The sequence below is a fragment of the Procambarus clarkii genome, chromosome 76 (genome assembly GCF_040958095.1).
Source record: "Procambarus clarkii isolate CNS0578487 chromosome 76, FALCON_Pclarkii_2.0, whole genome shotgun sequence".
Classification (NCBI taxonomy): Eukaryota; Metazoa; Arthropoda; class Malacostraca; order Decapoda; family Cambaridae; genus Procambarus; species Procambarus clarkii.
In genome coordinates this window covers 8,953,204-8,973,088 of record NC_091225.1, presented here as the reverse complement: position 1 = coordinate 8,973,088, position 19,885 = coordinate 8,953,204, and the positions used below count along the sequence as shown (strand labels likewise).

Sequence of the window (19,885 nt, the reverse complement as noted above, 5' to 3'; positions counted from 1 at the left end):
CTGTCAATCGGTACTAGGTCTCCTAGTTTGAGTTGAACCTTATTATAGGGGCTCGAAGCTCCATAGTGGTACTCTCGTAGAGCTGTGAGGTACTCTCGAGTCTACACCTCATTCCACCTTTCAATTATTCTCGAGAGATGTTGGTAACTTTCCACTAAATCACTTCAAGTTACATGGGGTCAACTGGATCCTCTTCTGCCAAAGGTATCAGAGGACTCAGCAGGCCTCCATGTAATAATAATAATAATAATAATAATTTTTATTTAGGCAAAGGTACATACATAAAGAGATTTTACAAAGTTTGTTGGCTTTATAGATAAGAGCTAGTACATACAATGCCTAAAGCCACTATTACGCAAAGCGTTTCGGGCAGGAAAAAACACTACTGACTAAAGCTTAAAACTAATGGGTAAAAAGAAAAAAATGCGTTGAGTACAAATAAAAATAGAGGTAAAAGAGGGGGGAACATTGTTGAAAAAACAGCACAAATACAATTACAAATTATTACAGAAAATTACATTAAAACAGCGTTGATTTGTAAAACAAAAAAAAAAAAAAAAACATACATGGGTTGACAATAGAGAGGTAAGGTAGGTTACAGGGAATTTATTAGGTATAGCTTCGTTTTTAACTTAAACTGGTTGAGAGAGGTACTGTCTTTAACATGGTTGGGAAGGTCATTCCACATCCTGGGCCCCTTGATTTGTAGAGCATTTCTGGTTTGATTAAGTCGTACTCTAGGAATATCAAAACTGTATTTATTTCTGGTGTGGTGCTCATGGGTTCTGTTACAACCTTCTATGAAGCTTTTGAGATCAGGATTGGCATTACAATTTAGCGTTTTGTATATGTATAGTACACATGAGAGAATGTGCAGTGACTTAATGTCTAACATATTCAGGGAATTGAATAGGGGTACCGAGTGATGTCTGGGGCCAGAATTGGGTATTGTCCTAATAGCAGCTTTGTGTTGAGTAATTAGAGGACGTAAGTGATTTTGGGTAGTAGAACCCCAAGCACAAATACCATAGTTGAGATATGGATAGATAAGGGAGTAATAGAGAGTCACCAGGGCAGGGCGTGGTACATAATATCTGATCTTAGAAAGAATGCCCACAGTTTTTGAAACTTTTTTTGATATGTTTAGAATGTGTCCCTGGAAATTCAGCTTGTGGTCAATGAGAATGCCAAGGAATTTGCCATCTAATTTGTTACAAATTTGGGTATTGTTTATTTTGAGATTTATTTGACTAGAGGATTTATTGCCAAACAGAATATAGAAAGTTTTGTCAATGTTAAGGGTGAGTTTGTTGGCAGTTAGCCAAAGATGGACTTTATTTAGCTCAGTATTTACTGTGGCATTTAGAGCAAGGGGGTCAGGACTGGAGTAAATGAAGGTTGTGTCGTCAGCAAATAGAATTGGTTTGAGGTGTTGGGAGGCATTTGGAAGGTCATTAATGTAGATGAGAAAGAGGAGAGGGCCAAGTATGCTGCCCTGAGGAACACCAATGTTGATGGGTAGGGTGGGAGAAATTGTATTATTCACAGAAACATATTGGAGCCTGTCAGTAAGGTAGGATTCGAGGTATTGTAGGGAGTGTCCTCTGACTCCATAATGATGTAATTTAAGAAGAAGGTTTTGGTGGTTGACAGTATCAAAAGCTTTACGCAGGTCCACAAATAACCCAACAGGGAACTCCTTTTTATCAAGAGCTGTATGAATCGAGTTAAGCATACTAATAAGTGCATCGTTAGTGCTTTTTTTGGGTCTGAAACCATATTGGCAAGGGCTAAGTATATTGAGTTTGGCTAGATATGAGTAAAGCTGCTTATAGATTAGTTTTTCAAAATTTTTTGACAAGTTTGGCAGGATTGATATAGGTCTGTAGTTGTTAACATCTGTGAGATCACCACATTTGTGGACAGGCATTACTCTCGCTTTTTTTAGAATATAATAATAATAATAATAATTTTTATTTAGGCAAAGGTACATACATAAAGAGATTTTACAAAGTTTGTTGGCTTTATAGATAAGAGCTAGTACATACAATGCCTAAAGCCACTATTACGCAAAGCGTTTCGGGCAGGAAAAAACACTACTGACTAAAGCTTAAAACTAATGGGTAAAAAGAAAAAAATGCGTTGAGTACAAATAAAAATAGAGGTAAAAGAGGGGGGAACATTGCTGAAAAAACAGCACAAATACAATTACAAATTATTACAGAAAATTACATTAAAACAGCGTTGAATTGTAAAACAAAAAAAAAAAAAAAAAACGTACATGGGTTGACAATAGAGAGGTAAGGTAGGTTACAGGGAATTTATTAGGTATAGCTTCGTTTTTAACTTAAACTGGTTGAGAGAGGTACTGTCTTTAACATGGTTGGGAAGGTCATTCCACATCCTGGGCCCCTTGATTTGTAAAGCATTTCTGGTTTGATTAAGTCATACTCTAGGAATATCAAAACTGTATTTATTTCTGGTGTGGTGCTCATGGGTTCTGTTACAACCTTCTATGAAGCTTTTGAGATCAGGATTGGCATTACAATTTAGCGTTTTGTATATGTATAGTACACATGAGAGAATGTGCAGTGACTTAATGTCTAACATATTCAGGGATTATCTGATCTGATTATTCAGGGATTATTATATATTAATATCTGGAAAGGTTTGGAGTTCAAGTGACTTGTTGAAGAGCAAAGCAATAGCAGGGGCTAAAGATCTGGAGGCATTTTTGTAAATTAAAGTTGGTATCTCCTCAAGGGCACCAGACTTGGTTTTAAGGGAAAGGATTATCTCATTGACGTCAGTGGAGTTAATAGGCTTTAGGTACAGAGACTGTGGATAGTTACCTGTAAGATAGTCCTTAATGTCAGTACTGGAAGATGGAATATCATTTGCAAGGGATGAACCAATGGAAGAGAAGAACCTATTGAACTCAATAGCAGAATCAGAGGCTGAAAGCTGACCATCGTTATTAGACAGGAGAGTCGGTTTGTTATTTAAAGATTTCTTAGATCCCAATATTTGTGAAATTGTGCTCCAAGTTTGTTTAATGTTGCTCTTTATTTGGGTAAATTTATCTTCGTAGTATTTAGTTTTGGCTCGTCTAATTATCTTAGATAGCAATAATGAGTAATTCTTTGAGAATTCTTTGGAGACAATTCCTAACCTATACTTCTTCTCAAGGTCGTGTTTTTTGTTAATGGATTTAAGTATTCCCTTTGTAAGCCAAGGATTGTTAAGCCTCTTGCTTGTGACTTATTTTGTAAGCATAGGACAGTGGGTGTTATAAAGGCTAAGAGTTGTTTGTAGAAAAGATTGCACTGCTAGGTTGATGTCCCCTATGTTACCTAACTCGGACTCCCAGTTGACATTATCAGCAGCCGTTATAAAATTGTTTATAGCAGTTTCATTGTGCAGGCTAAAGCTTAACTCCCTTGTTTCTAGAGGTGGTTTGCTAATGTTAGTTAAGAGAAATGTGGGGTAATGGTCTGTAGTGCTATCGGTGATTATACCTGAAGTAAGCGGAGAGGTTATGTTGGTCCAGATGTGATCTAGAGTCGTGGCAGTGCTATCAGTGATTCTAGTAGGTCTAGTGATTAAGGGTATGAGGAAGCAGGAATTCATAGAGTTGAGGAAGCTAACAGCAGTAGGGTGTTCTGGCTCGCAGAGGTCAATATTAAAGTCCCCTGCGATAATTAGGTGGTTTTTGTTCAGTCTGTTATCAAGTATTAGATTTTTAAGGTTTGAGTTGAATTCAGACACATCAGTGTTAGGAATTCTATAGACTGCACCCACAGACAGGACAGACTCGGCACCCTTGACTCTGAAGCTGGCGAAGATATACTCCCCATAGCAGTCTCTAGTTCTAATTTTCAGATTCAGATTCAGATTCAGATGTTTATTCAGGTAAGGTATATACATACAAGTGATGTTACATTAATGGATTGATATATAGATAGAGCTAGTACATACAATGCCTAAAGCCACTATTACGCAATGCGTTTCGGGCAAGAAAAAACATTAATATCTAGAACTTAATACTAATTGAGCATAAAGAATAAAAGATGTTGAGAACAAATACAAATAAAGATAAAAAAAAAGGGGGAACATGACTGAAAAAGCAGCACAAATACAATAGGTTGACAAACAGTGTTGATTAAAAAAAAAAAAAGAAAAAAAAAAAAGAAAATAACAGACATGGGTTGACAATAGAGGAGTGAGGTAGATTACAGGGAATTTATTAGGTAGTGTTTAGTTTTTATCTTAAACTGGTTGAGAGAGGTACAGTCTTTAACATGGTTGGGAAGGTCATTCCACATTCTGGGCCCCTTGATTTGCAGAGCATTTCTAGTTTGATTAAGACGTACTCTAGGAATATCAAAACTGTATTTATTTCTGGTGTGGTGCTCATGGGTTCTGTTACAACCTTCTATGAAGCTTTTAAGCATGTTAGTTTTTGGTGGTAGTAAAGAGCAGTGCCACCACCTCTCTGAAGTTGACGACAGTTGTGAATTGCTGAGTAGTTAGGCATGTTAAAGAGTTGAGTAGTATCCTCTTTCAACCATGTTTCAGTAAGTATAATAAAAGAGAATTTGTTGCGAATAGTTTCAATCAAGGCACTAACATCATCAAAGTGTTTACCTAGGGATCTAACATTCAAATTGATTACAGAGATATTGTGATTATGAGTTAATACATTGTTTACATCATGTGCTGCAAAATATCTGCAATTTAGATCATTAAAGTGATTATTGTCATAGATAGTAGATAAGAGGTTAAGTTCTGGGTCTATACTTGTCTGCATAAAAAAAGCTGATTGAAGGAAAAACAAGGAAAGAAAGGCAAATTACAAGGTAGAAATAAACTATAAAATAGGGAAAAATATATACACAATACTGTACAAAACAAACACAAAAAAAAAAAAAAAAAGTTAGCTTACAAGGGGCTTAGGGGTACAATGGAGTAAGGGAGTATGGCTAGGCTAGGCAACCTAGGTAATAAAAGAGATTAAAGAAAAAACATATAAACATGGACTATACAAAACACAAGATATAGAAATACAAAACAAAAATATAAGCAAGACTAAGCAATACAAAAAACAAATTGAGCAAAAATGAAAAAAATGAGGTAGATTGCTTACGAGTACTCTCAGGTACACTGTAAGTAACAATTTGCAATTTGAGATGCAGGCAAAGCCAGGGGTACAATGGAGTAAGGGAGCATGGTTGGTTCTTGATAGTAGGTGTAGTTTGCGTGAAGTGTCTATTCTCTCGATGACTGCACGAGTACAAATGTTGGGAGACGCGTTAATGTTGAGAATGACTAGGTTTCAAAAGTGTTTGATGTCTTGTACTGTAGATAAAGTGAATAAACAGAGGCGTGTTAGAGGGAGACGCCGCACTGTAGGACGGGGTGGTTTTGTGCTGGCGTCAGCTAATACTTGGTGCTGCGGCCAGACACTTGTCTTCTGTGTTTGCCTGTTGGTTGCGCCAACTATGAATGTGGCACAGGTCAAATGTGGCCACTTTGTTGGTCACTGGAGATATTTAGCCAGTGCTTTGATTATTGGATAATTTTCATGTAACGAGATGTCACCTAGTAATATACACGATGGTAAAGGTTATTTTAAGTGCGCTATTTTTTTTTTTTTTATTTACTCTGGCAATACGATGTCGAAAACAGTGAAGGAGATAGTGTTTGATTGTTTCAGGCACATGACTGGATGCACAGATCATTTCTTCTTCTTGATAGTAGGTAGAGTTTGCAACAGATGATTTTTCTGACAACAATACCACGAGGAACCACAATGTTTACATAACACAGCTGATATTGCATTAGCGTGATTGGTCTGGTTAGAAATGTAACAGTCACTCTGATTGGCCAAACGAAACACAGTAGTGACCTCTGTCGGCACGTAAGTGAACAAGACCCAAAACCCAAATATCTTCCTAAGTGGACCTTATTGAATCGCACCTAAGCATCTTCTTAGGGCGCACTTAGGAACCTTCGTAGCAAATCCACTTACGAAGAAATACACAGAGCTTCCTGAATCTAGGTCCTGTTTTTCAGTCATCATCATCAACAACTTCGATAAATTTACTGTTGAGTTGTTGTTGAATTAATTGATGATACATGTTCAATTTATTGCTGTTTACATTTGGATAATGTCTTAGTCTTTCTTAGAGACAGCCTTGAACTCGGGGATAATGAACAAGTCAATTTAATAATAGTATCAAGACTATGTTTTTCCACATTGTCTTATTTGTCATTGTCATTGTCGATGGCAAATTCCTTGGCATTCTCATTGACCACAAGCTGAATTTCCAGGGACACATTCTAAACATATCAAAAAAAGTTTCAAAAACTGTGGGCATTCTTTCTAAGATCAGATATTTTGTACCACGCCCTGCCCTGGTGACTCTCTATTACTCCCTTATCTATCCATATCTCAACTATGGTATTTGTGCTTGGGGCTCTACTACCCAAAATCACTTACGTCCTCTAATTACTCAACACAAAGCTGCTATTAGGACAATATCCAATTCTGGCCCCAGACATCACTCGGTACCCCTATTCAAATCTCTGAATATGTTAGACATTAAGTCACTGCACATTCTCTCATGTGTATTATACATATATAAAACGCTAAACTATAATGCCAATCCTGATCTCAAAAGCTTCATAGAAGGTTGTAACAAAACCCATGAGCACCACACCAGAAATGAATACAGTTTTGATATTCCTAGAGTACGACTTAATCAAACCAGAAATGCTCTACAAATCAAGGGGCCCAGAATGTGGAATGACCTTCCCAACCATGTTAAAGACTGTACCTCTCTCAACCAGTTTAAGTTAAAAACGAAGCTATACCTAATAAATTCCCTGTAACTCACCTTACCCCTCTGTTGTCAACCCATGTATGTTTTTTGTTTTTTTTGTTTTTCAAATCAACGCTGTTTGAATGTAATTTTCTGTAATAATTTGTAATTGTATTTGTGCTGCTTTTTCAACAATGTTCCCCCCTCTTTTACCTCTATTTTTATTTGTACTCAACACATCTTATTCTTTTTACCCATTAGTTTTAAGCTTTAGTCATTAATGTTTTTCCTGCCCGAAACGCTTTGCGTAATAGTGGCTTTAGGCATTGTATGTACTAGCTCTATCTATAAAGCCAACAAACTTTGTAAAATCTCTTTATGTATGTACCTTACCTAAATAAAATTATTATTATTATTATTATTATTATTATTATTATTATTATTATTATTATTATTATTATTATTATTATTATCATTATTATTATTATTATTATATATGTTTACTTTGCTTGGAATTTGTATGTGGGGAACATTGCTCACCTAAGGGAGAGAGAATGAACGGCGTGTTTGAGGTATAGCGAGGACTGACCGCGATGTGTATGTATGTTTGTTTGTTTGTTTTACCACAGTGAATATGAAGCTACATTATGTTATGTCTACTAGTTGTTGAGTAAACGTTACGTTACGTTATGTGATACAAGAACTAAACAAGCTTGTGCTAATATTTTATTGTGTTTGGAATGTAAGGGCTAAACACGGTTCACATTTCAATATTCAGACATCGGACAGAAAGTTGCTCGTTACTCATAAAATGATATTTGGGCAAAGAACGATGTCATCATGTTGGTCATGTTACGTTGCAAGGTTATAAGGGTGAGAGTGATGGGGGCTCGAAAATTGACATTAGTCTTCCTTCCTCTGCTGAGCTGTCAGTCTAAGTGAAATGAAAAAAGATATGTGAACAGCGACAGCAGGAGAAAGGAATTGATGTTACTTTTCCCCCTAACTATTAAATGATCTGCATAGAGAGAGAGAGAGAGTAACCACTGACTGAATGCTATGTGTATCCCTTGCAGTTGTGTTTACAAAAAATTATGATTTGTTATAATAATAAAATTGAAGACCACCTTATGACTCTCGATATTCTTAAAAAATGCTATTTGAGCAAAGAATGATGATACCATGTTGGTCACGTTGCGATACAAGGTTACACATATGATCAGAAATAATACTGAAGGCTTTGCACAGAACATCCGGTCTGGGAAGGGTGAAGTGATGCTTGATGGTTTGGGCTTGGAAGGGGGGTAGGAGGGGGTAGGGGTTTGGTGGGGGTGGATGGGGAGAGGGTAAGGTCATCCCAGTACCTCGTCCATCTCACTACGCCTCAAACCACCATGAAGGTTAGACCCTAACGAGACGGATTGATGTTTCACTCATTCAGGAGTCTTGAACATTCTGTGACAATGTCTTGCTATGATAACGCCGTTGTGTGTTACAAGGTCTGCACAGCAGTAATTGGTGTAGGAAGAAGAGGTGATGGAGATTGAGTAGACACTCATACATTTCAATGATATTTATTTGGGCAGCAGATGTTGTGATCACAGTTAACAAGAACAATTTGTAGGTAGAGATCGCGTTTCCTGTGACAATGTGTTGACTTATATTGAATTTTGTAACTACCTCGTCATGACTGTAACTTGCTTAGCTAAAAATGAATTGTGGGGTTCAGTCCTGGACTCCTTTATGCGTCTCTGCAAGCCTTTACTGCCCATATGACGGCTTGTGTGATTGGATTGTTTAGCATCACGTAGGTAGTTCTTGACACACTGTGTAACCCCACATATAATGTAGAGAGAGAGAGAGAGAGAGAGCTGGTACACCCCATTACCGTCACTCCCCCAGTGAGAGAGGGATGGTACATGGAAGATATGACCACACCAACTACTTGGAAATGCTCTTCGGTTACCCTCTGATCAGTGGGCAGTGCACACACACACACCCCTCTGCGGACTTTGAAAAACGCTTAAGGGTAAGTGGGTAATGGTCCACATCCGTCCAGGTCTGTCACCTATACACTCCCATGCATTGTTACATAAAACAGACCTTCTCCACCAACTGTTGCCTCATCTCATTCACAACTTAAGAGTGTCTGCTCTCTCTTTCTCACCCTCCTCCTCCTCCTCCTCCACACTTCCTGCCATGTATGGCCGAGTATTACCCTCATGGATCATCACCAAACACAGCTGCATAACTCGAAGAAAATAGACTTGAAAAAACGATTAAGGCTAATGGACCACATCCCTCCTGCTGCAGCTCGCATCTCCTCCTGGACTCTGCTCTCTCCTACCCTCCTCCTCTCACTTCCGGCTGTGTGCATAGCTCGAAGAAAATAATGGATGTCAAAAACCACAAATGACCCCTAAGCACTCTCACGCCGAGGGGAAGCTCCCCTCACCCCTCCCCCACCTGAAACAACATATCCGCCTATGTTGGGACCCCTCACAACTACACACAGCCTCTACATAGCTTTACTTACTATCATCTTTTAATCAAAACTATTATCTACACACAGGATTAAGTCTACGGCAAACACACATACATATTCATTTACTGTTATCCTCATATTCTCCGATTCCTTCCTACATACTCTCCTACCCCCCAACAACATGACCCCCCATCATCCCTGACCGCATAACTCAACACCGGACGCTCACACGCGTCCGACACGCGCCAACTTCCGGGAAAAAAGCACCCCACATACTGGAAGGCCTACATACCTCAACCAGCTGTCACACCTGGGCCTAGTAGGCCCATCTGCCAGATGGTGCGCGCGGTCGTAGGCGTATATTTCACTACTCCAGACTAGTACCCGAGCTGAGAGGTATGAGATACGAGGAGAGACTACGGGAATTAAACCTCACTTCCTTGGAAGACAGAAGAGTTAGGGGGAACATGATCACCACATTCAAGATTCTCAAGGGAATCGACAGGGTTGATAAAGACAGGCTATTTAACACAAGGGGAACATGCACTAGGGGACACAGGTAGAAATTGAGTGCCCAAATGAGCCACAGAGATATTAGAAAGAACTTTTTTAGTGTCAGAGTGGTTGACAAATGGAATGCATTAGAAAGTAATGTGGTGGAGGCTGACTCCAAACACAGTTTCAAGTGTAGATATGATAGAGCCCAGTAGGCTCAGGAACCTGTACACCTGTTGATTGACGCTTGAGAGGCGGGACCAATAGGCCAGAGCTCAACCCCCGCAAGCACAACTAGGTGAGTACACTGACCTCACCACACTGACCTCATCACACGGACCTCACCACACCTGACCTCACCACACTGACCTCACCACACCTGATCTCACCACACCTGACCTCACCACACTGACCTCACCACACTGACCTCACCACACCTGACCTCACCACACCTGACCTCACCACACCAGACCTCACCACACTGACCTCACCACACCTCACCACACCTGACCTCACCACACCTGACCTCTCCACACCTGACCTCTCCCGTCCCAGTGTTACTCAACGTAATGTGTAAAAGTTAAAGATAATTCAAAGTCCAGTTGTGGTCACCATTTATTATAACATATTTTAACATACACTTTATCTGCTAATGCAATATTATAACTAACAATGTAGACCTATTTAACATTTCAGCTGACATTTAAAGTGTTAAAATTAACATTGATACAACACCAGTCATTCTCCAACAAACATTTATATATCATTCTGCAGTTATTTGCAATGTTGCCTATTATTTGTCGGTGTTTCATTACACTGTTGCACCTGTACTTGTGTATGGCTTTAATGAGTAATAATAATAATAATAACAGTAATTATAATAATAATTTATTCGTAAAATATTCATACATATGAACACATTACTGAGGCAAATATGAAGATACATGTGTACAGGTGTCCAGTAGTACAGGGATACATGTGTACAGGTGTACAGTAGTACAGGGATACATGTGTACAGGTGTCCAGTAGTACAGGGATACATGTGTACAGGTGTACAGTAGTACAGGGATACATGTGTACAGTAGTACAGGGATACATGTGTACAGGTGTACAGTAGTACAGGGATACAGGTGTACAGTAGTACAGGGATACATGTGCACAGTAGTATAGGGATACATGTGTACAGGTGTCCAGTAGTACAGGGATACATGTGTACAGGTGCACAGTAGTACAGGGATACATGTGTACAGGTGTACAGTAGTACAGGGATACATGTGTACAGGTGTACAGTAGTACAGGGATACATGTGTACAGGTGTACAGCAGTATAGGGATACATGTGTACAGGTGTCCAGTAGTACAGGGATACATGTGTACAGGTGTACAGTAGTATAGGGATACATGTGTACAGGTGTCCAGTAGTATAGGCGCACAGGTATACAAGGTTACAGGTTTACAGTAGTACAGGTGTACAGGTATACAAGGTTACAGGTTTACAGTAATACAGGGTTACAGGTGTACAGGGGTTGTTGCATGGCAAATAGCGCCACTAACACGCAAAACATTTCAGGCAAAGGTTGGCATAACTGAGAAAACAACGTCATGTTAAAATGAGGTAAACACTTTACCTCACGTGTTTACCTCACTTTAACTTGACGTTGACAAGTTAACACATGCGAGATGTTCAAGCAAGTTAATGTTGTATTAGAAGCACCTCTGAACAAACAGTTCCAAGTAGCACGGGCTATGGTGAACCCGTAGAGGGCTTGCCTGGCACAGGAGCGGGGCTGTAACAGTTCCAAGTAGCACGGGCTATGGTGAACCCGTAGAGGGCTTGCCTGGCACAGGAGCGGGGCTGTAACAGTTCCAAGTAGCACGGGCTATGGTGAACCCGTAGAGGGCTTGCCTGGCACAGGAGCGGGGCTGTAACAGTTCCAAGTAGCACGGGCTATGGTGAACCCGTAGAGGGCTTGCCTGGCACAGGAGCGGGGCTGTGGCTGTGCTCTGAAGAATGCTACCAACAGATAAACAATATGAAGGTGACAATGACACCTGATATGGACTACATCATTATAGGTTCTCTAGTTTTATCAACAGTACAGCTATAGTACTTACTATTATTAATAACACCTGAAACATTACAATATACGACGGAGCATATTTAGTAAAGCCTCAAGAACACGTAACATATTGGGCACAACATAAAATAAATCAGTAAAAATTTAAAGGTTTAATGGGGGTAAATTCTTAATGGTAGTTACGTTAACAAGTTGTAAACTTGTTAATTGGTTGTTAAAAAGAGCTAACATGTACGACTTGAATATTTAGCAAATGTTATGCAATAATTAGGAGAAAATGAAGGAAGACAGCACTATACTTCTAGTACATAATATTTGTTGTATTTTGCTGTATGTGACAGTGTTACATTGTTTCATTATATAATATATGACACAATTACACTGTTGTATTATATATAACATTGTAGCAGTGTGTTATATCCTATATTTGGACATTTTACCAACTTTATCATTGTTGAATTCCTTAAAGTTAAGAACATCTTTAACATAAATGACCACATCCCATCTCATCTACATTTATCTTAACATTACTTAGTTAATGGAAATTATAGGTTAATATTACCACAAGTTAACATTCACATAGGAAAATATTCGCATTTGATAATCTTCCTGTAGAATAATATTAACATTGGATGATATTCCAATATGATAATATTAACATAGGTTAATATTGCCATAGGTTAATATTAAAGTACCTTATAAATACACGTAAAATACCTTCAGTTAAGCCTCTCTCTGTGGCTCAGGTTAGAGGGAACTGGTTGTGGCTCAGGTTAGTGGGAACTGGTTGTGGCTCAGGTTAGTGGGAACTGGTTGTGGCTCAGGTTAGTGGGATCTGGTTGTGGCTCAGGTTAGTGGGAACTGGTTGTGGCTCAGGTTAGTGGGAACTGGTTGTGGCTCAGGTTAGAGGGATCTGGTTGTGGCTCAGGTTAGTGGGAACTGGTTGTGGCTCAGGTTAGTGAGAACTGGTTGTGGCTCAGGTTAGTGGGAACTGGTTGTGACTCAGGTTAGTGGGAACTGGTTGTGGCTCAGGTTAGTGGGAACTGGTTGTGGCTCAGGTTAGTGGGAACTGGTTGTGGCTCAGGTTAGAGGGAACTGGTTGTGGCTCAGGTTAGTGGGAACTGGTTGTGACTCAGGTTAGTGGGAACTGGTTGTGGCTCAGGTTAGAGGGAACTGGTTGTGGCTCAGGTTAGTGGGAACTGGTTGTGGCTCAGGTTAGTGGGAACTGGTTGTGGCCCAGGTTAGTGGGATCTGGTTGTGGCTCAGGTTAGTGGGAACTGGTTGTGGCTCAGGTTAGTGGGAACTGGTTGTGGCTCAGGTTAGTGGGATCTGGTTGTGGTTCAGGTTAGTGGGATCTGGTTGTGGCCGAGGTTAGTGGGAACTGGTTGTGGAGACACAACACATCATCCACCCAGCCATGCTGATGGTAGAGCCACACCCAAACGTCATCCACTCAGCCACCTCTCCCGCCCCTGTCACCATCTATCTGAATTTGCAGCCCCGGAGGACGAAGGCGATGCATCCGACGATAGCGGAGATGATGAAGAGGGCGTCGAGGACGATGACGCCGACGAAGGCCAGGTTATAGAGGCTCTTGTTGCAGCCGTTCTCAAACCAGTCATGGGCGTAGTCCGGAGTCTGGCCCCAGGCTTGGTACACCCAGAAGTTCCCTGTGGGAGGAGCGGACACTGAGTCAAGTTCCCTGGTTACCCCTTACCAAACTTACTTACTTACTTACACACTCACACTCTCTCACTCTCTCTCTCACACTCTCTCTCTCTCTCACACACTCTCTCTCTCTCTCTCACACTCTCTCACACTCTCTCTCACACACTCTCACACTCTCTCACACACTCTCTCACACTCTCTCTTTCACACACTCTCTCACACTCTCTTTCTCACACTCTCTCACTCTCTCTCTCTTTCTCACACTCTCTCTCTCTCTCTCTCTCTCTCTCTCTCTCTCTCTCTCTCTCTCTCTCTCTCTCTCTCTCTCTCTCTCTCTCTCTCTCTCTCTCTTCCCCCCAGATATAGTGAGTATAATGTAATGTAAACATATATAATGCAAACTGAGCAACGTACACTCTATCATATAATGCAAGCTGATCAATGTTGGTGGCCAAACTGTTGATCATATTTGGGATAACCCCTGGATACTCTGGATACTCTGGATACTCTGGATACTCTGGATACTCTGGATATACTCAAGTGGTTCAAGTAGACTGGGGATAAACATGCAACAATAATGGATATGCTAAAACTATTGTGAATTTGCAAGTTAATTATCGAAGATTTTGTAGTATATGTAAATATACTTCAGAGTATATTATTTACAGGACACGTGACCGAACAATGCAAGATAAAGCAGTGACACAGGAAAATAGTTCTATACCACTCGCCCGCTAGGGGGGCCTCGCTAGAAGGAAAGTGTAGGGTCAACAAGGGCCAAAGTGTAGGGGTCAATAAGAGCCAAAATGTAGGGTCAACTTGGGCAAAAGTGTAGGGTCGACAAGGCAAAGGTGTAGGGGTCAACAGGGGCCAAAGTGTAGAATGAACATTGACCAAAGTGTAGCGTAATTAGGGGCCAAACTGTAGGGTCAGCAAGGACAAAAGTGTAGGGTGAATATGGGCAAAAGTGTAGGGTGAACATGGGCAAAAGTTTAGAATCAACAAGGGCCAAATCGTAGGGTGAACAGGAGGCCAAAGTGTAGGGTCAACAAGGGGTCAAAGTGTAGGGTCAACAGGGGTAAAAGTGTAGGGTGAACATGGGCAAAAGTGTAGAGATAACATGAGCTAAAATGTAGTGTCTACAACACTACAGAGTCAATAAAGTGTAAAGTCAACATGGACCAAAGTGTAGAGTCAATATGGGCAAAATTTTATGTTTAACATAGGTAAAGGTGTAGGGTCAACAAGGGCCAAAGTGTAGGATCAAAATAGGCCAAAATGCAGTGTTTACATGGGCTAAAGTTCAGGGTCAACATAGGCCAAAGTGTAGGGTGCACATGGGCTAAAGTGTAGGGTCAACACTGAGCAAAGTGTTGGATGAACAAGGATTAAAGTGGGGGTGAACAAGGGCCAAAGTGTAGGATTAACAAGAGCAAAAGTGTAGGGTCACCATGGGCCAAATTGAAGGGTAAACAACGGCCAAATTGTTTAGTGAACAAGAGCCAAAATTTTGGGTCAACATGGGCCAAACTTTTAGGTCAACATTTGACAAAGTTTAGAGTCAATATGGGGCAAACAGTAGCATCAACAAGTGCCCAAGTGTAGTGTCAACAGGGTCCAAAGTGAAGGGTCAACACGGGCCAAAGAATAGGGTCAACATAGGCCAAAATGAAGTCAAGATGGGCCAAAATGAAGACAACATGGGCCAAAGTGTAGAGTCAACAACAAAGTGTGTTTTGCACAAACAACAGGGCTCCATCAAGTAGCATATAATCACCACACACACACACACAACGGGACGATCACCAAAATATTTTGGTGATCGTCAAAATATTTTGACGAGCAACAACGAAATAATTGATAGATACAATGACAATAGAAGATAAGACATCAGTGAAGCGCTGCATATCAAGAAATCTAGTAAAGCTAATACACAATTACTCATAATACACAAATATAACTGAAAAAAACTAGGATTTACCTTTGCTCTCCCTGGTATGGGAACATCATAGTTTCTTTTTGCCCTCCTTATCTCTTTTTTAACATTTCTAACCAGTTGTACGAATTCTTGTTCTAAATTGACTTCCAATTCTTAATCTTTTTGTACCAAGCATTATTTCTACCTATGAGGTTCTTCAGATCCTTTGTTATCCATTTCGTGTCATTAATATTCGATCTATTCAATTTGTATGGTATACTACTTTCCTATGCTTTGCTTAGAATATTTTTAAATAAGTTATATTTTGAATCCACATCGAAATCCATTTTTACGTCACCTATCGCTGGGTTCACGTCACACTCCAAGACCGGCCCACCCCCCATGCCCAAGACTTTTCAATCTATTTGACCCCAAAAATTTCTTTGGCTATTAAAATCAGCTTTTCGAAAATCTAGCACTTTAACAGAATTTTCTCCTATAGATCTATTCCATTCTATGCTAAATCTGATTTCATTGTGATCTGATCAATTTGTGTTTAAATCTGATTAATTTGTATTTCCCTGTTAGTTAACATTATATCTATAATATTTTTTCTTACGTTGGTTCCTTAATGTGTTGCGTAAGAAAGCAATCGTCAAATAATTCTAGAAAATCTTCTGCTTCATTATTCCCTAATTGTTAAACCGGTTTATTCCACTAAAATTAGTCACCCCATGACACACATACTGCTAGACCTAGATGCTCTAGATATTTTATCCCATAGATGCTTTGCTTCCATTCTTTCTAAGAAAGAATATATATAACAGTATATAACTGTGGCCTGTATATAACTACTATTATAAGATTATTTGCTTATTCGTTTAATTATAGCCAAATAGTTTCAGAGTGTGTGGCTCAGTTTTGATTCCCTCTTTGAGACTACATTTCAAATTTTTCCCTAACATATATGGCTACTCCCCCTCCTCGTCTAATATATCTATCTGTGTGAAATAGTTTAAATCCATTTATTTGATATTCAGCTAATAGTTCTCTATTTTCTACATTCATCCACGTTTCGGTAAGTGCGATAATATCTAATTTTTCTGTGGAGACAAGAGCATTTAAATCCTTTATTTTGTTTCTTAGACTTCTACTGTTAGTGTAATATACCCTAAGTGTACTGTTATTTTGAGGCCCTTCTCTTTCCCTGAACATTTTGCCAATTTGTTTCCCCCACAATCACATACTCTTATTTCCTCCTTTCTCCAAATCAATTCTCATACCACTATCTACTAACAGCTTAAACCCAAACCCAAACAAACGCCTCCAACCACTGGTTCCAACGGTTTTGCAACAGCAACAACCCCAGCCCTGGATAGATGCAGACATTATTTACTTTATTTACAATTACAGACATTTAGAAAATTATGAGAATTCCTAAAACAAATGTCGACACATTAGGTAATGTTGTGTCATATACGGACTTACACCTCACAACTGCAGGCATATACAGTCTGATATACCCTACAGTCATTCACATGTAATGCAGGGACACTCGACAAGCCGCCGGTTTCCTCTCTTCATCGAGGCCATTAGTGTTAGTGGCTCTCAGGAAACTCAGATAAACACCTATAGCTCTGCTGTTCAACAAATCCCTTGAGTGTCATACCTTCCCTGATATCCTTAAAAAAGCAAGAGTAACGCCAGTTCATAAAGGAGGTAATCCGGAAGACATAAACAATTATAGACCAATATCAAACCTACCCATACTATCAAAAATATTTGAAAAAATTATCTACAAACAGCTCTACTCCTATTTCGTAAAATTCGACATTCTTAGCCCCTGTCAGTTTGGCTTCCGCTTCCAAAAGAGTACCAACGATGCAATTATTAGTCTCCTTGATATATTTTACTCAGCCCTTGACAAAAATGAGTTTCCGATTGGACTCTTCATTGACTTGAGAAAGGCCTTTGATACTGTTAATCACAATTACCTCTTACGTAAACTCCATCATTATGGAATCCGAGGCCATGCACTGGACTATACCCAATCCTATCTTAGTGATAGACACCAATGTGTAGCCATCAATAATATAACCTCTCCCACTCTACCAATAACCGTTGGAGTGCCACAGGGCAGCATTTTGGGACCTCTTCTATTTCTTATATACATCAATGATCTGCCTAATGTCTCTAACATTCTGAAACCTATTTTGTTTGCTGATGATACTACCCTCATCTACTCTAACCCCAACCCACATACACTAAATAATGTTGTTAATAATGAACTAAAAAAAGTCCACTTATGGATGTCAACCAACAAACTAACACTTAACATAGAAAAGACCTACTACATCTTATTTGGAAGCAAATCTACAAATGCAATTCAGCTTCAGATAGACAATGTAAACATTAGCAATAAAAATGATGGAAAGTTTCTCGGCCTAGACAAGAAACTCAACTTCAGTACCCACATACAACACATAACTAAGAAAGTCTCTAAAACAGTTGGTATACTCTCCAAAATCAGATATTATGTACCTAACTCTGCTCTCATCTCTCTATATTATGCACTAATCTATCCCTATCTTAATTATGGTATCTGTGCATGGGGTTCAACCACTGCAAACCACCTCAAGTCCATCATCACCCAGCAAAAATCTACTATCAGAATAATAACAAATTCTGCTTTCAGACAACACTCAGCCCCCTTGTTTAACTCCCTAAACATGCTAAACATAATCTCACTCCACAAATTCTCTTGTGTCAACTACATTTACAAAACCCTGTTCTTAAATGCAAATCCTGCTCTGAAACTCTCCCTGGACAGATGTAATAGGACCCATTATCACCACACCAGAAATAAATATCTCTTTAAGTTTGACTTTGGGGATATCAATCTGTGTAAACACTCTATGCAAATAAAGGGACCCCAGTCTATGGAACTCACTCCCTATTGAATTGAAAAGCTGTCCAACTTTTGCGTCATTCAAAAACAATACTAAAAAGTACCTAATTTCATCTTCATAGTTTTTTACCTTTTGCTTTAAAATTGCACTGTATCTATTGCTACCCAATCTCCCAATCTTTATGTACCCAATCCGAACATCTTTACCATTGTGATCATTGCTGTCTTCTTATATGTGCTGTCAATCTGCTGTATGGTGTCTATTAATCTTGTTTAAATTACCAATCAAGCTGTCAATGTAATCAATCAGAGCTTTAATATACCATTGTGCTTTAATATACTTACTAATCTCTCTCATCTCATTTTTTTTTCTTGCAATGTATTTATCATTTTATTAATTCTGCTAGAATTTACCTACTTAAAATTATCTGTTAGATTAAGGATCTGCCGGAAACGCTGCACGTACTAGTGGCTTTACAAGATTGTAAATACTATACTATGTATTCTCACAAACCCAATGTACCTTATTGAATATAAATAAATAAATAAATAAAATAAATAAAACATGCACCCTCGCGCCCCCTTACAGACATAATCACACATCGTACACATATATACAGATATACACATCTTACAAACAGTCTTCGACTTACCTGTAGCGAACCAGACGACAGTGACCACGGAGACGACAAAGCCGACGACCTTTACTGGGAGTGAGACTTGACCCTTGCTGGAGCTGTGCTTGGCGGCGCCCCCAATACCTATACCAAACACCATCACCACACCTGCGTAGTTAAGGCAGTACTTGGTTAGTACACGGGTGAGTGGGTGGGAGAGTAACTGGCTAAACACCAGGTAACTATTCCGACCCTGGAATAGTACACATTTAGTATTAGGGTTAGTGGGTGGAATAGCACACAGTTAGTACCAAAATTTCTGGTTTGAATAGTACATAGTTAGTACCTGTAAGTGGTACACATAAGGAGTACACATTTATTACCAGTGTTGGTTGAATAGTACCCAGTTAGTACCAGGGTTAGTGGGTGGAATAGTACACAGTTAGTACCAGTCTTAGTGGGTGGAATATTAAAATGTTACTACTAGTGTTAGTTGGTGGAATAGTACACAGTTAGCACCAGTGGTAAAGGGTGGAATAGCAAACAGTTAGTACCAGTGCTAGTGGGTACTAGTACACAGGTAGTATTAGAGATAGTGGGTGGAATAGTATAAAGTTAGCATTAGTGTAGAACGTGGAATAGAACATAGTCAGTACTAGTGTTAGTGGGTGGAATAGTACACAGTTAGCACTAGTGGTAAAGGGTACAATAGTACACAGTTAGTACAAGTGTTAGTGGGTTGAACAGTACACAGTTAGTATTAGTGTTACTGGGTGGAATAGTAAACAGTTATCAAAAGTGGTAAAGGGTAGAATATCACACAATTAGTACCAGTGTTAGTGGTTGGATAGTACACAGTTAACACCAGTGGTAAAGTGTGGAATAATACACAG

The 19,885-nt window shown here is 39.5% G+C and overlaps 1 protein-coding gene across 1 annotated transcript in view; it reads right to left on the bottom strand.

Moving 5' to 3' along the window:
• Window positions 1-10,406: 10,406 nt before the first annotated feature.
• Window positions 10,407-19,885, bottom strand: part of LOC123771430 (transmembrane protein 272) — a 61,708-nt gene continuing 52,229 nt past the window's right edge. The window contains exons 5-6 of the mRNA XM_069313623.1: window positions 19,029-19,160; window positions 10,407-13,551 (exon numbers count right to left, since the gene is read on the bottom strand). Of these exons, the coding sequence (XP_069169724.1) occupies window positions 13,364-13,551; window positions 19,029-19,160 (320 nt within the window). The 3' untranslated portion in view covers window positions 10,407-13,363. The remainder of the gene's footprint in view (window positions 13,552-19,028; window positions 19,161-19,885) is intronic.